The 21,525-nt window shown below is 44.1% G+C and overlaps 1 protein-coding gene across 1 annotated transcript in view; it reads left to right on the top strand.

The window, feature by feature from the left end:
* The window catches only part of LOC306934453 (voltage-dependent N-type calcium channel subunit alpha-1B-like), a gene marked incomplete at its 3' end in the record, with an annotated part of 212,124 nt that overhangs the window by 98,370 nt on the left and 92,229 nt on the right, over positions 1-21,525 (top strand). Inside the window, 7 exon segments of the mRNA XM_079517021.1 lie at positions 677-789; positions 1,115-1,247; positions 9,203-9,274; positions 9,359-9,476; positions 9,710-9,777; positions 11,056-11,162; positions 19,704-19,739. Of these exon segments, the coding sequence (XP_079373147.1) occupies positions 677-789; positions 1,115-1,247; positions 9,203-9,274; positions 9,359-9,476; positions 9,710-9,777; positions 11,056-11,162; positions 19,704-19,739 (647 nt within the window).

The raw sequence follows: 21,525 nt of genomic DNA, 5'->3' as shown, positions 1-21,525 counted from the left end.
GAAAAATATCAGATCTACAAGCTCATGAGCTTGTAGATCTGATATTTTTTGAAAAGTTGAGCACCACTAATACAGAAACATGTCAGAAAACTAACCCCTAACCCTAGTGGGAGGAGTAGCACAAAGGCTCGATACCACCTGGATACGTCCTCCCGTTGGGGGCTCCTCGCTGGCAGGCAGGCAAGTGACAACACAGAAAGGTGTGCAGGGAGGAGTTAATTGGCACAATGACTAAATTGCGGAGAAACATGGGCGTCTGGAAAGCATACAATGTGGTTTAGACAGATGCCCACACATGACAACAGTCAGTCCGTTTGCCCTCTTCGGACACAGCAGGCAGATACAGAGATCTCCATTTGGGACACAGGCAGGCAGACACTTAAAACGGGTGCTATGACAAGTTGACAACAGGTATTTATTAGGTTCCCAAGTTGCATCGTTCTCAAGTAGGCCAGTAGCCGACGGGCACGTACAGGTCTAGTGTACAGAATGTTATTTAGGTACAGTGACACGTTTAGACAGATGCTGCTGTGTAGATTCATTGTTTAGAATGTTCTTTATTGACTGGAGTTCGACACACACTTTTAAGTCTCTCTGGATTAAGAGCATGGGCTAAACCACTTGTACTGTACTGTACTGCACTGTACTGTACATGTTTGTGAATTGTGTGTTGCAGGTGATCATCGGCAGCATTTTCGAGGTGATCTGGGCAGTCATCAAACCGGGGGCCTCGTTTGGGATCAGCGTCCTGAGGGCCCTTCGACTCCTCCGAATATTCAAAGTCACCAAGTGAGTATAAGTGCATGAGCGCTACAGTGCGTGTGCGTGCGTGCGTGCGTGCGTGCGTGCGTGCGTGCGTGCGTGCGTGCGTGCGTGCGTGCGTGCGTGCGTGCGTGCGTGCGTGCGTGCGTGCGTGCGTGCGTGCACACGCAGTACTTACAGCCTCTGTGCACTGTGTGTGTGTGTGTGTGTGTGTGTGTGTGTGTGTGTGTGTGTGTGTGTGTGTGTGTGTGTGTGTGTGTGTGTGTGTGTGTGTGTGTGTGTGTGTGTGTGTGTGTGTGTGTGTGTGTCTGTGCGTGTGCGTGTGCGTGCGTGTGCGTGTGCTCGTGTTCAGGTACTGGAACTCCCTGAGGAACCTGGTGGTCTCCCTGCTCAACTCCATGAAGTCCATCATCAGCCTGCTCTTCCTCCTCTTCCTCTTCATCGTGGTCTTTGCGCTGCTGGGCATGCAGCTGTTTGGGGGGCGCGTGAGTTGACACTTTATCTCTGTTGGGCGTGCAATGTACCAACCCAGTGTTGTTTTTGGCAGCAAATTCTGATTTTAGGGTTATTCATATTAGTCTCTTGAATAGTTTTCATTTTTCGTTTGAATGTCACATTTTTAGTCACCTGGAATGTTAGTCTAGTTTTAGTCGACTAAATATCATGAGATTTTAGTCGACTAAATCTACAGTTGATTTGGTCAAACAAAATGTATTTTGTCAGGCCTTGATGCCGTCGTAATGCTGTTTTTTTGTGAGCTTGTAGATCAGCTATTTTCAGCATGCAACTATAATTGTAAACGGGGGGGGGGGGGGGGGCGGGGGGGCACGAAGTTCACACCACTGCTGGGTGTGAATTTGTGAGTAGCACCGACTGCATTTATGTTTGTGGGTTTTTTAGAGCGAGGAGGCCGTACAGTACTTTTTACCAGCTGATCTGGAGTTACAAACCACCGACACACTGTCACATGAGAGCCTTGCTTCACTTAACTTTTTAACCTTTTTAAACTGAAGTACCACCTCAGAAAATACGTGGCTCTCCAAAATACCACCATAATAACTGATGTTAAAATACAGGAGCGCAATACCTGCCATTTTTGTTCCATTCCTACGCCAATATAAATGCTGCCGCTCTGACAAAACCCTGTCTAATCACTAAGCGGCACACCTGATGATATTTCTAATGTGATTAATCCGTTCTCAAATCTTCTACTAACGGCTAGGTGTGCTGTCGTGCTCATTTCAGCACGGCTGGATAGCCCATTTCAACCAATTGCTTGGTCAGAAGAACTACCTGTAGTAATACAAACATTTCATTCCACTTTTGTCTTTTTTTTCTCCATTTGTGGACGACTCCTCTGTGTAGCACCAGATTGAGGGGGCTCAAGTACCACCAGTATGGGTTGGGAACCCCTGACTTAACCCATTTTGACCTGAGTTAAAAACATTCACTTTGAAAGAATATATGTTCAAAGATTTGCGCCACATTTTTTACGATTTAAAAAAAATAGCAGACCTACAAGCTCGTAGCGCGCCACTCGGTGGCGCGCTATGAGCTTGTAGATCTGCTATTTTTCAATAGCTAAATTATAACATAATGTTTAAAACACCAAAAGGGGTAGCATTTCCCCACTGAGCAATATTAGACATCCGTCTAAAACCGGGCTATAACTGGTCTAAAAATGAAAGGTTTAGTTTTTAGCAGTCTATAAGCTTAGACGTTGACTCGCTATTTTTAAACGTCTATAGACCGTCTATATATACAGTCAGTATATATCTGTTGAAACGGCTAATCTAAGTCTAAATAACTTACATTTTTGACCAGCTATAACCCATTTTTAGACGTATTTTAGACTCTTAATAGCCCGAAAAATCTTTGTTCTTAGCTTACGTGATGACTATTTTTATGTGCAGTATGTGATGTATTGCCATGTTTTTTGTTCTTGCTCACTGTAAGTCGCTCTGGATTCAGAGCGTCTGCTAAATGCCTAAATTATATAAATTGTAAATTACGCACAGTGAAGGAGTTGACGTGACATAAATCACCTCTTTTCGGGAGAAAGCCTTGTACTTACAGTATATCACCACAACAGTTCACTTTTCAAGAAATGGAAAAAGAAAAGGTAAAATTCACACATAAAGAGTGACCAATATAGCATTCAATTATGGGTAAAGATAGAGATAGGCCTACAAGATTTCAGCCAGGCAGTAACGATATGCAGTATTGATTCCACGGCCCACTAACTCCGGGGCTTGGCCGTTTGTTAGTAACAGGATTAAAAATCAATTTAAATGCAAAATCGCTGACTTGTTCATGAGACTTTCACTGCATCTAATTAGGATGCACAGAAACGCGTCTTGCTTAACCCAATCAGAACGGGAACCCCTTTAGGTGTTTTAAGCATTTAGGTTATACTGCAGCTATTTTTGGAAAAAACGTGAAAATGTGGCGCAAATCTTTGAATATATATTCTTTCAGAGTGAACGTTTTTAACTGAAATCATTGCTTCTGGGAGGTCCCTGGGACACCATATTTTCAGATGGGGGTCGGCGGCCAATTACATATAATCTTTGGGGTCCTTGACATGAAATATTGAGTACCACTGACAGAAACATGGGTAACTGTCATTATTTAGAAGATTTTCTTTTAATTTTGATGTCAGACCTAAATGGGTTAAACTAGACAGAGATGCACTGTCTGTGCATCTCCCCATGCCTTCGGCCTGGTGGAGACAACAAAACATACCCTCTCCCCATGCCTTCGGCCTGGTGGAGACAACAAAACATACTCTCTCCCCATGCCTTCGGCCTGGTGGAGACAACAAAACATACTCTCTCCCCATGCCTTCGGCCTGGTGGAGACAACAAAACATACTCTCTCCCCATGCCTTCGGCCTGGTGGAGACAACAAAACATACTCTCTCCCCATGCCTTCGGCCTGGTGGAGACAACAAAACATACCCTCTCCCCATGCCTTCGGCCTGGTGGAGACAACAAAACATACTCTCTCCCCATGCCTTCGGCCTGGTGGAGACAACAAAACATACTCTCTCCCCATGTCTTCGGCCTGGTGGAGACAACAAAACATACTCTCTCCCCATGCCTTCGGCCTGGTGGAGACAACAAAACATACTCTCTCCCCATGCCTTCGGCCTGGTGGAGACAACAAAACATACTCTCTCCCCATGCCTTCGGCCTGGTGGAGACAACAAAACATACTCTCTCCCCATGCCTTCGGCCTGGTGGAGACAACAAAACATACTCTCTCCCCATGCCTTCGGCCTGGTGGAGACAACAAAACATACTCTCTCCCCATGCCTTCGGCCTGGTGGAGACAACAAAACATACTCTCTCCCCATGCCTTCGGCCTGGTGGAGACAACAAAACATACTCTCTCCCCATGCCTTCGGCCTGGTGGAGACAACAAAACATACTCTCTCCCCATGCCTTCGGCCTGGTGGAGACAGCAAAACATACTCTCTCCCCATGCCTTCGGCCTGGTGGAGACAGCAAAACATACTCTCTCCCCATGCCTTCGGCCTGGTGGAGACAATAAAACATACCCTCTCCCCATGCCTTCGGCCTGGTGGAGACAACAAAACATACTCTCTCCCCATGCCTTCGGCCTGGTGGAGACAACAAAACATACTCTCTCCCCATGTCTTCGGCCTGGTGGAGACAATAAAACATACTCTCCCCATGTCTTCGGCCTGGTGGAGACAATAAAACATACCCTCTCCCCATTCCTTCGGCCTGGTGGAGACAATAAAACATACCCTCTCCCCATGCCTTCGGCCTGGTGGAGACAACAAAACATACTCTCTCCCCATGCCTTCGGCCTGGTGGAGACAACAAAACATACTCTCTCCCCATGTCTTCGGCCTGGTGGAGACAATAAAACATACCCTCTCCCCATTCCTTCGGCCTGGTGGAGACAATAAAACATACCCTCTCCCCATGCCTTCGGCCTGGTGGAGACAACAAAACATACTCTCTCCCCATGCCTTCGGCCTGGTGGAGACAACAAATCATACTCTCTCCCCAGGTCTTCGGCCTGGTGGAGACAATAAAACATACTCTCTCCCCATGCCTTCGGCCTGGTGGAGACAACAAAACATACTCTCTCCCCATGTCTTCGGCCTGGTGGAGACAATAAAACATACTCTCCCCATGTCTTCGGCCTGGTGGAGACAATACAACATACCCTCTCCCCATTCCTTCGGCCTGGTGGAGACAATAAAACATACCCTCTCCCCATGCCTTCGGCCTGGTGGAGACAACAAAACATACTCTCTCCCCATGCCTTCGGCCTGGTGGAGACAACAAAACATACTCTCTCCCCATGTCTTCGGCCTGGTGGAGACAATAAAACATACCCTCTCCCCATTCCTTCGGCCTGGTGGAGACAATAAAACATACCCTCTCCCCATGCCTTCGGCCTGGTGGAGACAACAAAACATACTCTCTCCCCATGCCTTCGGCCTGGTGGAGACAACAAATCATACTCTCTCCCCAGGTCTTCGGCCTGGTGGAGACAATAAAACATAGTCTCTCCCCATGCCTTCGGCCTGGTGGAGACAACAAAACATACTCTCTCCCCATGCCTTCGGCCTGGTGGAGACAATAAAACATACTCTCTCCCCATGTCTTCGGCCTGGTGGAGACAACAAAACATACTCTCTCCCCATGCCTTCGGCCTGGTGGAGACAATAAAACATACTCTCTCCCCATGCCTTCGGCCTGGTGGAGACAGCAAAACATACTCTCTCCCCATGCCTTCGGCCTGGTGGAGACAACAAAACATACTCTCTCCCCATGCCTTCGGCCTGGTGGAGACAATAAAACATACTCTCTCCCCATGCCTTCGGCCTGGTGGAGACAACAAAACATACTCTCTCCCCATGCCTTCGGCCTGGTGGAGACAACAAAACATACTCTCTCCCCATGCCTTCGGCCTGGTGGAGACAATAAAACATAGTCTCTCACCATGCCTTCGGCCTGGTGGAGACAACAAAACATACTCTCTCCCCATGCCTTCGGCCTGGTGGAGACAACAAAACATACTCTCTCCCCATGCCTTCGGCCTGGTGGAGACAACAAAACATACTCTCTCCCCATGCCTTCGGCCTGGTGGAGACAATAACGGTTATATTTAGAAGCCCCCCCCCCAGGTTGGCAGAGGAAGTGTAGCTCCCAGGATTACATTAGATAATTGACACTGGGTGAAAAAATGGGTTGCAAAAATCGTGGGATAAAAATTATAGTTAAAAATAAATAAATAAAAACATAGTCTGAACGGCATAAAACTCATACTCTGAACGCCTGCAACGTGTAGCCGTGAGCTGAGGCAGAGGCTGTGGGCCAACGTGTAGCCGTGAGCTGAGGCAGAGGCTGTGGGCCAACGTGTAGCCGTGAGCTGAGGCAGAGGCTGTGGGCCAACGTGTAGCCGTGAGCTGAGGCAGAGGCTGTGGGCCAACGTGTAGCCGTGAACTGAGGCAGAGGCTGTGGGCCAACGTGTAGCCGTGAACTGAGGCAGAGGCTGTGGGCCAACGCTGAAACGCATACGTTGTGCTGTCATACCACGCCAACTATATATGTAGTAATAAATCATATATATAATGTCTTTAAGGACAGTTCCGTGAGTGCTGGTATATCCTCTTTTTTAGAGACTTATTGACTTTTTTTGCATGGACTGGCACAGCCTGTTGTCTAAAAATATGTACGTTGTACTAGGGCATTAAGCAACTAGTCGACTACGTTAATAGTCGACTAGTAAATCCACTAGTCGACCTTGTTGGTACTAGTTGACTAGTAAAAAATAAAAATATATATATATATTTTTTTTGTTTCCCCCGATTTTGTAGGCCTCAAGATCAGGTAGATTATAGTTAATGTACACAGTTTTTAAATGTACAAATATTTATTTTCCGAAAAAAAAGAAAAGTTTTTTAATAGGTGGTTAAACAACTAGTCGACTAGTCGACTAGTAAACTAGGCAACTAGTCAACTAGTAAAAATGACTAGAAGTGAATGCCCTACGTTGTACGCAGCCTAAGCACATCGTTCTCTTTTTTTTTGTTGCTGCATTTACGGCATCCCATCCAAGCAGCCTGGGTGGCTCCTATATCGCATGCAAACAGCTGCAGCACATATAAATCAATCAATTAGGTATGTGGACTAAATACACAGTCGACGGCGATAATAACACCAGGTTAATGGGAGATTTTTTACAGCAGCCTATATATTCACGCATTGTGGAAACGTCCTATACTTGCGGCTGTAATAGCATATTCTATTAGCTCATGTGCACTCCTGGCTGGGTCCCAGACCGGTTGATGGGCCTCGTTAACCCAGCCCAGGGCCACCTTTACCCACAGCCTGCCCACTCCCAAGCTGTTCAGGAAATGGACTGCTGCCAAAACTCTTATCTATCTCTCTCTTTTTTCCCCCCCCAGCGTTTCACAGCCCAGGGGGGGATGTGGTTTTGAGGTTTGGTGTAGCCGGGCATAGTTTCTGTGAGGTTATATAGGGTTAGGGCTACGTTTAGGGTTAACGCATAGTGTTTGTGAGGTTAACCCATTTTTGACCTGGGAACGATTCTACAAATGCCTTCTAAATCCTGACAGTTTTCTGAAAAACCCTATATGTTTCTATGTCAGCCGTTCTCAAACATTTTCATGTCAAGGACCCCTACAAATGGCAGACCTACACGCTACGAGCTTGTAGGTCTGCTATTTTTCAATAGCTAAAGCATGACATAATGCTTGAAACACCAAAAAAAAAAGGAACATTACATACTGTATGTGAGGCAAAGAAAACAGATTCTTTGCTAAACGCAGTGCATACTAGGCTCACTGCGCCAGCCTGGACTTGCCTGCTCTATCAATTATTGCATTCGATCGAGGAGATAAAATTGTTCAATTAACGGGCCCAAATATGTATCGAATGCACAGAGCAGGCCGGACAATTGATCTGTTTTGCTCTTTTCAACGTGCTCTCGACAATGACTCATTTCGCAAGGTGCGACGGCGCTGTACCTTTTGGCAGGTAGAAAAAAAACCTACACGGTATAGCATCTGCAGAGTGTATAGGTATACTAATGAGACACAGTGAGTAATTAATAGCTAACCAAGGACTTTTGGAAGGTTCAGGACATCATTTTGTCTGTGAGAACTCCCTCCATCGGCATCCACACACACTGCGGGGAGAAGTAATTAGGTCCCTGTAGTGTAGATGGACAGTAGGAGATACAAAATGCCAGCATTAGCACAATATACATCCATTTGAGGAGAGTATAAACAGGCAGTATAAGGTCAGACAGACTATATCAGGGGTGGGCAACTTTGACAATGGAGAGGGCCACTATATTTCCACACTCACTCCCTAGGGCCATATATTACTGTCGTAGCAAAAATAGCCGATCTACAAGCTCAAAACGCGTCGCGCTGCGACGCGTTTTGAGCTTGTAGATCGGCTATTTTTGCTATATTCAAATTGAAATCTTGAATTATTTTTTTGCTCTTTTTGAATTGGAATCCTGAAAATTTAAATTTGTATGTAATTTCAAATGCCTTTAATTATACTTGTGTTGAGCAATGAGCTACTAATTTAGACTCAAGTAATTAAAGCAGGTCATGTTTGCATGTTGTGGAATTGTAAACAGCTGAAACCAATATTATATCGGTGTTCTGACATTAACCTGAGGGCCACATTAAGTGAAGGTGGGGGCCGCATGTGGCCCCCGGGCCGCCAGTTGCCCACCCCTGCAGTAGGAGATACAAAATGCCAGCATTAGCACAATATACATCCATTTGAGGAGAGTATAAACAGGCAGTATAAGGTCAGACAGACTATATACACTCAGTCAAACATTGTACACTGTGCTGCTGTATGCAAATAAATGTTGTTTGTGCAAGTCTTATTGTGAGGAATCTGTCTACCCCGTGCAATTCTTTTAAAACCAGCTGATTCTCAACCTGATTCTCAACTCAAGGACCCCCTATAGGCCCCTTTTTTCCACCAAAACGAACTTTGGTTCTAGGACTGGTTTCGTTCTAGATTCTTGGAACCGGACCGGCGGCAATTTTTTGGTTCCAGTTCTGAACCAACTTTTATAGGATTCTGAACTGTGGAAAAACATGAACTGAAACGGTTCAACCCCGGTGGAAAAGGGGCCCCAGTTTGGTTTGCATATTAGGCCACGGGCCACCATAAGAGCGTGTACTCTTGGAGTTAAAGATCCGCAAGTTTCCTTTGATTCCGAATTGCCGTAACTGTCTGTGAGGAGTCTCTATTTTATACACTATAAATGTTCCGTCATGGCTTGGGGGAACCTATTGACATTTTAACAATCGCTGTGTGTGTGTGTGTGTGTGTGTGTGTGTGTGTGTGTGTGTGCGTGTGCGTGTGCGTGTGTGCGCGCGCGTGTCCTCCGTTCTAGGTTTAATTTCCAAACCGAGACACCGACGACAAACTTCGATACGTTTCCGGCTGCTATTCTCACCGTTTTCCAGGTAAATCTCCATTTTGCCTGATTTCTAACATACTAAAATGGCCCTCTTCTCGAGAGCACCCCTGAGACCTGCTTCTGTCCTCAGATTCTAACCGGGGAAGACTGGAACGCGGTGATGTACCACGGAATCGAATCCCAGGGGGGCGTCCACCGAGGAATGTTCTCCTCCGTTTATTTCATCGTCCTCACTCTGTTTGGGAACTGTATCCTTGCCTTTATTGATTTGAATCGATTAACCTCTCTGTGTGTGGCTTTCAGATAGACTGCACCCAAAAGCAACATAACCCCACTGAAACGACTTATCGCCGATTTAGAATCTGCAAGAACAGCTGCTTGCATAAATATTGATTCTGTATTTCATAAATATAATATAAATATTGTATTCATGTATCGGTTCAAAAAATTTTTTTCCTGAGCCTGTGCCCCAAAAAAACAGACACACTCCTCAATGTGTTTTTGGCCATTGCTGTCGATAACCTCGCCAATGCCCAGGAACTCACCAAGGTACGGCACAGACAGTCTGTCTGTCTGTCTTTCTGTCTGTCTGTCTGTCTGTCTGTCTGTCTGTCTGTCTGTCTGTCTGTCTGTCTGTCTGTCTGTCTGTCTGTCTGTCTGTCTGTCTGTCTGTCTGTCTGTCTGTCTGTCTGTCTGTCTGTCTGTCTGTCTGTCTGTCTGTCTGTCTGTCTGTCTGTCTGTCTGTCTGTCTGTCTGTCTTGTCTGTCTGTCACAATCTCCGTATATTTCAACTTTACGGTATATATATATTTCTTGGTAAAGTCATGCCCTACTTTGAACACGAACGTATTTCACTATTATTGGAACATTTTAAAAGGTGAATGTGAACGTGGTCACTGGTTAAGTGTATCCATGGGGCATATTTAACCAGCGAAAAGTATTAACAAGAGCTTGTGACTAAATAATAACTATTATCTAATCTAATCGGAACACGGGATATTTCCCCCCCCCCCCCCCCCCCCCCCGGCACAGACAGAGCAGCCGGGTGCGCTTGTTTTCAACCTCAGGCTGCCCCCCCCCCCCCCCCCCCACCACTCCCCCCCCCAGGGAGTACAGGCATGGGCCGTATTATCCCAAGCAGCATCAAGCATGTGTCAATAAAAGTCACTTGCCTTAAATCAAACACGGCGCGGAATTTACCCTCCCTCCTAAATAATTGATGGTTGTTGATTTGGATAGTGAATATTACTGCTAGGATATATTATGGCTTTTATTTGTGTTATTTATCTGGCCTATTAGTTTTATTTAGTTTAGTTTTTTTTTTGGGGGGGGGGGGGGGGTTGGCATGAACTATAAACTATTCAAGGTAATGAATTGCCCCACGTTTTCTATAATTTATATTGTATACCCTTGCATAGCGTTTTAAATTGTGAAGTACTGTAAAAGCTGCGTGCGTGCGTGCGTGCGTGCGTGCGTGCGTGCGTGACTCACACACACTACATGACTTTGCTTGACATGTGGGGTATTCAGCAGAAACAGAAGTCAGAGCGACATGGCATGCACATTATCTCTTTTAAAAAGAAAATGTTCTGAGAGGTTTGGAAATGTCAAATCCATGCGCTAACAGCACAGGGCAGTCCACTCTAGCTGGTGTTATCTGTATTGACACAGAGAGAGGAACTGGGAGGAATTGAGACACTGCCCCGGATTAGATTTTGGTTATACGAGTGAGTCCAGTGACAGAGGTCTTAACGGTTACACCATCATTGTGTGTCTGTCTGTGCGTGCGTGCGTGCGTGTGCGTGCGTACTCTTGCATGCTGTGCAGGATGAGGAAGAACAGGAGGAGGCCATCAACAAGAAGCTGGCCATGCAGAAGGCCAAAGAGGTGAAGGAGGTCAGCCCCATGTCGGCAGCAAACATCTCCATCACTGCGTAAGTCACAACGTCACTCATCTTCTCAGCTAGGAGTGGAAAGGCTCAACGTACAGGTTGACATCTTTATTGTTGCTGTCAGGAAGAAACTTCTGTATCTCCGCGTTCTTCGTCTGACCTTTTATGTCATTTTTCGTGAGTGAATGACCCTACTTTACAGTTTTCGCGCAAGACACCTCATCTACACAGGCACGGAGCGAGTGTCCCAGCGACGTTATTGCAGGAAAGAACTGTCCTGATATGGAGCGTCGGTCATTGCGTTGCAACGTAGGCCGAACCAATCAAACAGTCAATAAATAGTAGCGTGTAGATCTAAACCAATAAAAGTGTTTGGGGGCCGCGAAACCTCGCTCAAATAGAGACTCTTATCTAATAGAGCAGGGGTTCTCAACGTTTTTGGCCGGGGACCCCCGGAAATGCTTTGGCTACGTCTCGGGACCCCCGCCCCGCCCCCTCCCGACCCCCAATATAAATTGACTGCTACAATAACCTTAAACCATTTTGGGCGGGAACCCCTTTTGGTGTTTTAAGCATTGTTATAATTTAGCTATTTAAAAATAGCAGATCTACAAGCTCATAGCGCGCCACCGAGTGGCGCGCTACGAGCTTGTAGGTCTGCTATTTTTGAAAAATCGTGAAAATAAAATTTTAAAAAAATCTTTTTTTTTTATTATTTTTTGGAAAATAATTTGGGGACCCCCTAAAATATTTTGGCGACCCCCCCGAGGGGTCGCGACCCACGGGTTGAGAACCCCTGTAATAGAGACACGTTGTCGCTCGCGGTGCGCCAGGTCTCATTGAAAAACCACGTGTTCTCGCCGGCAGTGTAGATGGGGTGAAAGTATCCGATCTGCAAGCCCACGCGTGGCTACACGGGTCGCAACCACAATGCTTTGCGAGCTTGTAGATCCGATCCGAAACATTTTCAAATTGAAAGTGAATGTCTTATCCGTGCAGGGTTTGGTCAATATTTTCGAAATGAATTGTGACTAAATAATTGCGCTGTGTATTCAATATAGTTATTTTTTTTTCTATTTCCTGAGAATGTATGATTCTGGACGTACGGTAGAGTGCAAGGTTTCTGCCCGTGACATCTCTTTATTCCCGTCCACAAAGTGACTCATTCTTAGTATTTTACAATCTGCTAACTGCAATTTCTACTATAGGCTACTTATGTAAAAAGTTTGCCATGGTTAACTAACATCAGTGTAGTTGACTAAAAAGAGATAGACAGTTTAGATGTAGGTCTAATTCACATTGGCCTGTATGTAATCTGTACTTGGATGAGCGCATTATAAATGTCACTATGGTGTGTGTTTTCTCATTTGCTCTGTTTCTCTTCTATTTGTTTTATCTAAAGCTTCCATTTTGGGGCGGGAACCCCTTTTGGTGTTATGCTTTAGCTATTGAAAGATAGCAGATCTACAAGCCCATAGCTACGAGCTTGTAGGTCTGCTATTTTTGAAAAATCGAAGAACTGACATAGAAACATAGCTTTTTCAGAGAACTGTCAGGATGTAGAAGACATTTTTAGAATCTGATCTCAGGTCAAAATGGGTTAAAACCTGGTGTGTTGTTGTTGTTGTTTGTTGTTGTTTTTTTTCTTTTACCAGATCACATGGTTGTAAAGTAATGTCAAATAATGTGATAACATTATTGAACGACGACCGGTTGTTCCATCCAGACCCATTAGAGTGCTCGTAAAGCCCTGGTGAAAGTTGATTCATTCATTCATTCATTCATTCATTCTGTCTGTCTGTCTGTCTGTCTGTCTGTCTGTCTGTCTGTCTGTCTGTCTGTCTGTCTGTCTGTCTGTCTGTCTGTCTGTCTGTCTGTCTGTCTGTCTGTCTGTCTGTCTGTCTGTCTGTCTGTCTCTGTCTGTCTGTCTGTCTGTCTGTCTGTCTGTCTGTCTGTCACAATCTCCGTATATTTCAACTTTACGGTATATATATATATTTCTTGGTAAAGTCATGCCCTACTTTGAACACGAACGTATTTCACTATTATTGGAACATTTTAAAAGGTGAATGTGAACGTGGTCACTGGTTAAGTGTATCCATGGGGCATATTTAACCAGCGAAAAGTATTAACAAGAGCTTGTGACTAAATAATAACTATTATCTAATCTAATCGGAACACGGGATATTTCTCCCCCCCCTGAAAAGTATCAGTTTTGGACACCCAACAGTGACGATAATTATATCACGTCTCTAGACTGAATATCAGACATAATAACGCTATTTGGTGGTCAAAGTCAAGCTTGTCATAGACAAGCGTATAACTTCCGATCCGTTTATACTATAGTCAACCTTTTGGTGTTTTAAGCGTTACGTTAAACTATAGCTATTGAAAAGCGTTACGTTAAACTATAGCTATTGAAAAATAGCAGATCTACAAGCTCATAGTGCGCCACCGAGTGGCGCGCTACGAGCTTGTAGGTCTGCTATTTTTGAAAAATCGTAAAAATGTGCCTCAAATCTTTCCGAAAATTGTCATGATTTTAGAAAACTTTTTATTTTAAATTTCGATGTCAGGCCTGAATGGGTTAAAGCTTGTCTCAAACTAAGTGATGCGCCAACGAACGCCACTCAATGGTGCACACCTCTAGGTCCTTGTTCATTGTCTCGTTCCACCTGCAACAATGTGTGACGGGTATGGTTGATTTATATACTCCCATACCCTGAAAGTAGCCAATCCAAAGCCTCACAGCGAGGTTGTAGATGGGCTATTTTCAGCGTGCAACGCAGTATAAAAAAACGTTATTCTCCTTTCCGAAGAACAGGTACTGTATATACAGTACACTAATATTATTGTCCATATCACTGGTGGTTTTTTAAAACATGTCATGTTGTCTTTTAACTCTTCCTTTTTCTTAAATGTCTGTAACCTTTTTGTGTTAACACTACTAAATTGTATCTCTGTTTCAGCATGTTACATTTTAGAGTCTGTCTCTCCATTGACTGTCCCGTCGCTAGACTAAGGTGCTTTGAGACTTTTTTTTGGCCCGCCACATTTCATGTGGCATCTTTATATCTCTAACTGACAGAATGCTTGGTGGTCCAAAAGTCTCAAAGCGTGCACTGGGTGACATCTCTTTATTTCCTCCGGTATCGGTATGTACAGTCCAGTTCTGTTGGTCTGTACCTTTCAGAGACCATTTTGAGATTGAGGAACAAACTTAGGGAACTGGACTGTAGTGTCGTTTTCCTTAAAGCAAGTGGTTCCCAAACTTTTCCATGTCAAGGACCCTCAAATTGACACTAATTAGCCCGCGGACCCCCATGTGAAAAGATATTCCAGGGACACCCATAAGTGATTCTCAACCTGTTTAATTTCAAGGACCCCCAGTTTGACATGCATATTAGTCTACAGACCCCCCCCATTTAATGGCATTTTTATCTCTGGGACCCCCAATTTATATTGTAAAATCAATGTTAATTTAACTCTGAGAGTGTACAAATGGAACCAAATGGACCCTAACGGGTCCATTTGGTTCCATTTGTACACTCTCAGAGTTACAGACCCATAAAGGTCCATTTGGTTCCAAACTATCATTTGGCTGGGGACCCCCTAGAACTCCCTCAAGGACCCCTGGGGGTCCCCGGACCCCACTTTGGGAACCACTGCCTTAAAGGAGCACGTCGCGCCCATTTCCAACCGTATCTTCGTATGATTGGTCCTCACTAATGCTCGTCATGAGATGGCACCACTAGCTCTGCGTCTCATTGGCTGGCTATATATACGGACAGTTCAGGAGCCCGCCATACCATCACATCATTGATGGGGATTCCAGGCTAATTGAAACTACAGGCTGTGTGGGTCTTAAAGGACCACTTCACCACTTTTCAACTTCTTTTCCTATAATAGGTCCTAACTAATGTTCATGATAAAATACCACCATTTTTTCCTACTCAGTCTGTGTCTCATAGGAAGGCTGTGGGCAGTTCAGAAACCCGTCCACCAGTGACATCATCGATGGTGAATCCAAGCTAATAGAAACGGCAGGCTCTCTTTTCCTGAAAAGTTGCAATGCAAAAGTTGAAGCCATCGTTCTCACGATAATACAAATCTAAATATATTTTAAACAAATCTTGTTTAAAAAAAAATCTGCCTAATGATGATGTCACTGGTGGACGGGTGTCCGAACTGCCCAAAGCCCTCCTATGAGATACAGACTGAGTAGGAAAAAATGGTGGTGTTTTATCATGAACATTAGTTAGGACCTATTATATGAAGAGATGTTGAAAAGTGGTGAAGTGGTCCTTTAATACAAATACATTATTCATGCATTCATAAAAAAAGGAAAAAGTTTGAAATCTTGTTTGAAATGACCAATCCTGCCTTATACCGCTAATGTCATCGAGAGTGAGGTTTTTCTCCTCTGAGACACACTCTATCTTATGCCAACCCTTAATTACCTCTTATCCCTAAACGTATTTGCCTTTTTTTCCTATTTACTATTTTATAAAAAGCAAGGCTTTTGCACACCTACAGGCGACAGGTACGTAGGAGAGGGTACGGTGCCCAAAAATGAAAAAGGAACAAACACCCGCACACTGTCTTCAAATGCAGTGACCAACTTTTATTAGGGAAACAGCAACGTTTCGGCCTATGCGGCCTTCATCAGGCCATCTTTACAAGATAAAAGATCTGATGAAGGCCGCATAGGCCGAAACGTTGCTGTTTCCCTAATAAAAGTTGGTCACTGCATTTGAAGACAGTGTGCGGGTGTTTGTTCCTTTTTCTATTTACTATTTTAAAATGTTTTTTTTTAAATAGTTCAACTAGCCGATCTACATCGACACGTTGTGGAGCTTGTCGGTAGGCTTATTTGAACTATTTGAACCCATTCTGGACGGGAACCCCTTTTGGCGTTTTAACTAAGCATTATGTTATATTTTAGCTATTTAAAAATAGCAGATCTACAAGCTTGTAGCGCGCCACCGAGTGGCGCGCTACGAGCTTCTAGGTCTGCTATTTTTGAAAAATCGTGAAAATGTGGCACAAATCTTTGAATATAATATTCTTTCAGAATACTTTTTATTTATTTCGACGTCAGGCCTAAATTGGTTAAGAGGTTATTAAAAATAGTAAAAAAAAAATGGCAAATAGGTTTAGGGATAAGAGGCAAGATATAGGCCACAGAGTGAGAAGAAGATGTCTGTCATGAGGCCTATTCATACTTCAGTTTTAGGTGATAAGGTGACCACCCGCACCGCTCACCCCAGCACTTCTCTCTGTTTTCTATTAACTAACCACCGTTTCTGGTGGTCACCTTATCACCTAAAGCCAAAGTATGAATAGGCCATTATAAACAATGAGCATTAGTGAGGAGGACCAATTTTCACGAAGATAGATTGAAAGCGGGTTAAAGGGGGGAATATACCACCCATTTTCAACATCAAACTATATGTCAGTAATATGCCTGAAGCCCAAACCACACCAAAGGGTCGGGTCGGGACAAAACATATATTTTTTGTTAGGTGAACCACACCAATGTAACTCATTGAGTTGCAAGGAGTTGCATTGGTGTGGTTATAACCTTAACAACCGTTTTTGTCCCGACCCTTTGGTGTGGTTTGGGCTTTTAGAGTGTGGAAATAATAGAAAAGGTCCCCCTCCTTCTTGGGGTCATGTGATCAGTGACATCACGTCGTCAGTGTACTATAGTCTGCAGGCCCAAAGTGATGTCACTGACCCTCACGGTCTAAAACACTCCAGTTCTAGGCTATAAACAGAACTGGAGGTTTTTAGAACTAAACTTAAATTATTTCCGCACAACAACAAAAATGAGTGGTATTCCCCTCTTAAGTGCTCCTTTAACCAAGGCGTTGAGTTGACATGTGATGTTCCGTTATGGGAGGGAGAGAGAGAGAGAGAGAGAGCCCTCTGACCTCTCTCCCTGTGATGTTCCTCCCCTCCCCCCCCCCATCTTGTTTTTGTTTGTTTGTTCGTGCATGTGCAGTTTTGTCACGCACGGTCAAGGTGCACAGTCTAGCAGCTCATCCGTCTGCAGCGTTAGCTCACTGTGAGTTACTATTATACCTCTCTGTTACAATTTATGCCGTTTTGACGCCGACCATCATCGCTCTCTCTCTCCTCCCTCTTCCTCCTCCGCCCACCCACCCACAGGCCCACCCACAGGCCCACCCACTGGCCCACCCACAGGCCCTGTCGTGGGAGCATGACTCTTTTGTACGCAAAGAATCCCAGGTTCATATGCTGTCATCCAAAAGTCATTCATGCAGCCAAGTGAATCTTGATAATTCACTAGTGCTATAGTGTGGCAGACTCACAGTCTGAAGTTCACGGTTTCTTATAATCACAGTACCGTGTGGGTGTGCTTTTGTTTTTCGTCGAAAAACATTTCCTGAAATCTATACTGGTCTCTATCTTAGAGTATATATGAATAGAGACGGCACCCGGAGGAAACCCTGAGGAGAAATGGACATAGTGGCCGAATTTGGTATTTTGCAGCGCTGGGCCAAACACATGAACGCGCTTGTCCATTGACTATCATTGTGCACGTTCACGATGACACGTGAAGGCTGTTTCATACGTGAACGCCGCTGTTTCATACGTGAACGCGTGCAATGATAGTCAACGGGCAGCGCGTGCATGTGTTTGGGGCAAATCCATCCCAGAATGCACTCTGTTCCTGAGTGAAATCGCCTCATGCGCTTTTGAGCAACTTAATGCAAGTGGAGGGGAGGAGATATCCGGTGCCGTCTCTATTCATATTACAATTTGTGGGGAAAAATGTAGTGGAAGAAAAAAAAAGAAAACATTTCCTGACAAATGGTTAGTGTAGTTTTAGGCATAAACCATATTTTGTGAGGTTAAGGGTATAGGATTATTAAGGAAGAACGAAGAAGAGCTATCATAAATCACAGCGACTACCGGCCAATCACCATCAGTCCTCACTGAATCGCTGCGTATAAAGGAATCATGTGTCGTGCAGGGGATGGGTGGGTCATACCATCCCGTCCCCCCCCCCGTGCCCTCTCTTTGGGTCGTACCATCACGTCGTCTCTTTGATTTCCTTCATTGTTGAATTGTAACAGAGGAATGTTGCACGTATCTTGTTTCTGTTCTATGTCTCGTCTCGTGACGGGAGTGTGTGTGTGTGTGTGTGTGTGTGTGTGTGTGTGTGTGTGTGTGCGTGTGCGCGTGCGTGTGCGTGCGTGTGTCTCTACCGTCTACATGTTTGTGTTTTTATTCCTGTAATTGTCTATGTATTGTGTCTGTTCTCGTGTAACGGTGGTGTGTGATTGAACTATACTCTACTTTCTTAGACAAGTTGTTATATTTATTTGTGTTTTTTCCATTGACTTGAACCTCTCCCACCTCAGGGGCAGGTCATGTGACATGAACCTCTCCCACCTCAGGGGCAGGTCATATCGTCGTTCATACTGTGTCTGTGCTGTATTTGCCCTCATCGTGGCGATTGAGTCTCTCTCTCTAGCGCGCCGCCGCGGCTGTTGTTGTTGTTGTTGGTGCCGTGCACGCAGAAAAATAACGGTTCAAATGGTTTGGTTTTGGTATTGTACAAAACAAGCAGACCAAGCACAGCGCCCTATAGGGGAGATGTCGCTCAATGAGGGTTTAAGTGGTTAAGGGTTCTTTAAAGAACCATTCAAAATAAATAGTTCTTTAAAGACGTTTTTTTGTTTTGTTCCAGCTGCTGGCACCTTTATTCTTCTGTGTGTATCTCAAAGTGCTTCCTCATTGGCTCTAGGCCTGTGCTGTAGAGATGGAGGACAGAGATTAAGAGGGGCTCCTCTCTCTAATCGCTCGGGTAGGAGCGGAAGCAGACGCCAAGTGACTCAGCGGTTTAGAGACAGACGAATTACCAACGCGTCTCTCCCTCCCTCCACAGCTGGACTTGACAGATATCTGTTTACTCTGACACTGACTCACGCAACAAGTCGGCTTCAGAAGCGCTCAAAACATTGGATCTTTTCACGTAGCCAGCAGCAATGGTGTTTATGTTTAACCACTTGAAACCCTATAGCATCCTTTGTGTTGGGCCCCGAAAAGAGATGATCTGCACAAGCTTGCGAGTTGCGAAACGTCGCAACTCGCAGATCGGCTATTTCCGGCGAAGATATTTAGAGGGATATATGGTGTACCGTAGAGGGATACAAAAAAGCTATTTGACTATGTCGAATCAGGTCTAGCTGGCTATGTATTTGAGGGTTTAAGTGGTTAAACACTTGCAGCAGTTTATAGTGAGTGTTCAGTAAGTCTGTCTCTCCCTCCCTCTTGTCCCTGTTATTTCACCCTTCTGCTCTCAGTGAAAGTTATTTTTATTCATTATCTGTCGTTTGTTTTGATGTGCGTTTTATCATCTTTCTGTCTTCTATAGAGTTCTAGGTGTGTGCGTGTGAGCGTGCGTGCGTGCGTGCGTGCGTGCGTGCGTGTGTGTGTGCGTGCGTGTTTTTAGTCATACTGTCTGCCTAACCTGTTCCTGTCATTTTGAAATTGCTTCCCAGTCTGTCCTTGCGTTTCTTTCAATGTGCTCCCTTCATGTGTTTGTAGGAGCTATGTCTGCACCCCAGTCCACCACTACCTGAGGTAAAAAACTGCTGCTAAGGACGTGTAAATTATACAATAAATTGTGTATATAAATATATATACACGTGATACTCTCATACTCTCAAACAACACATTATAATCATGTGGTACTTCATGACGTCGACGTTTTCATTTTCCATTTCATGTATTTATTCATTCCGAACATATTAAAAACATAAATGAAAAGACAAAGGAAATAAAGGAAAAAAATATATATATATAAAATAATATCCTTAAGTTATGTTCGAAAAAGTAGTAGGAAGAAGTTTAATTGACATCGTATCGGGTCCTATACCCTTCTTTGTGTATCAGTCTTCAGATATTTAGGCTTTCCGTCACAGTGTTCACACACTCGCTAACAAAACAAGCAGTCAAGCATACAAGACATGCAGTCTAGATCTCTATACACACAATATTACCTTACCTATAGCTTCTCTATTTCTATTCCATGTCTAATTCATTCGTTGACTAAACAGCAGTGTTGTTTTTGACAGCAAATTTTGATTTTAGTTTAGTTCTTGAATAGTTTTCATTTAGCTTTAGTCCCATTTTAGTCACCTGGGATGTTTTAGTGTTAGTCCAGTTTTAGTCGACTAAATATCATACGATTTTAGTCGACTAAATCTACAGTTGATTTAGTCGACTAAAATGTATTTTGGCGGGCCTTGAGGCCGTCGTAATGATTTTACACTTTTAATATTATGCATAAGTTGACTGGAGTCCCCCTGCAGGCCGGGCTCTAAACCACGCCTCCTCCTGTTTTACTTCTACACTAAATGTAATATAGGCTATAGGGACGCTATAGTATCGTGTAGTAAGCAAGTGAGGGCTTTCCTTCTTAACTTGTAGTAGTTGCAAAGTTCTTCACTTTTGTAACTACACCTCTGAACATAATGGAATGCAAAGAGGTGCCATGGGGATATTAGGCTATATAGGCTACAATGTAATGCCACGGGGATCCTTTATTGTCTATTACATTATAACATTTTTAAACATGACACCATATCATAACATCAGTGATTTTGTTTGAAATGTACCTATATACCCATATATATATATATATATATATATATATATATATATATTTATGTGTATAAAAAGGTAAATTGAAATTAAATATATAATATATATATATATATATATATGAGATACTACGGTAAATTAAAATTAAAAGGTTGAGTATGGGTATATTGTTACCCATGTTTCACTCCTTGACATCAGCAATGTCATTGACAATGACAATCCCTAAAAATGCAGTGCAAATTACTTAGCTGGAATGTATAGTTGCTGTGGCCTCTGTCCTACTGCCACCTACTGTCCATTTATTATATTACACATTGGGTGAAAAAAACACACCCCTTAAGGCTAAACCCCACCCATCAGAGGTGTGGCTACCAGAGGTACCTCTGGCCTGAAAGACATCTGTAGGTACCTACCAATGTCAGCCCGGAATAGACCAAGGGAATCCCACTGTAGGTCACTGTAGGCCAACGTACAGCATGGCATCTCCAAAGTGCATGTATGCATTCAGCCATTTCAAAGTATCGTGTGATGCAAAAACATTGACTGGGCAAAGCAGTAGGATGGCAGATCCTATGCTTGGCTTGTATTATGGCACACCCTTGGACAGGCTCTCTCTCTCTCCAGAGTAGCTGTTTGGCCCCTGTGGCTTGCTGTGCTGACAGCTCCATTGCACCGTGGCCACCCATGCTTGAAGTCATTCAGCATGTGTATAGGGACTATTATTAATACTGTATGTTTTTCATTGTGACTGCTGTTTTTCTAT

This window comes from Electrona antarctica (genome assembly GCF_951216825.1).
Source record: "Electrona antarctica genome assembly, chromosome: 12".
In the NCBI taxonomy this organism is placed as follows: domain Eukaryota; kingdom Metazoa; phylum Chordata; class Actinopteri; order Myctophiformes; family Myctophidae; genus Electrona; species Electrona antarctica.
Note: the sequence above shows the minus strand (reverse complement) of the source record. Positions and strands in the feature narration are given on the sequence as shown.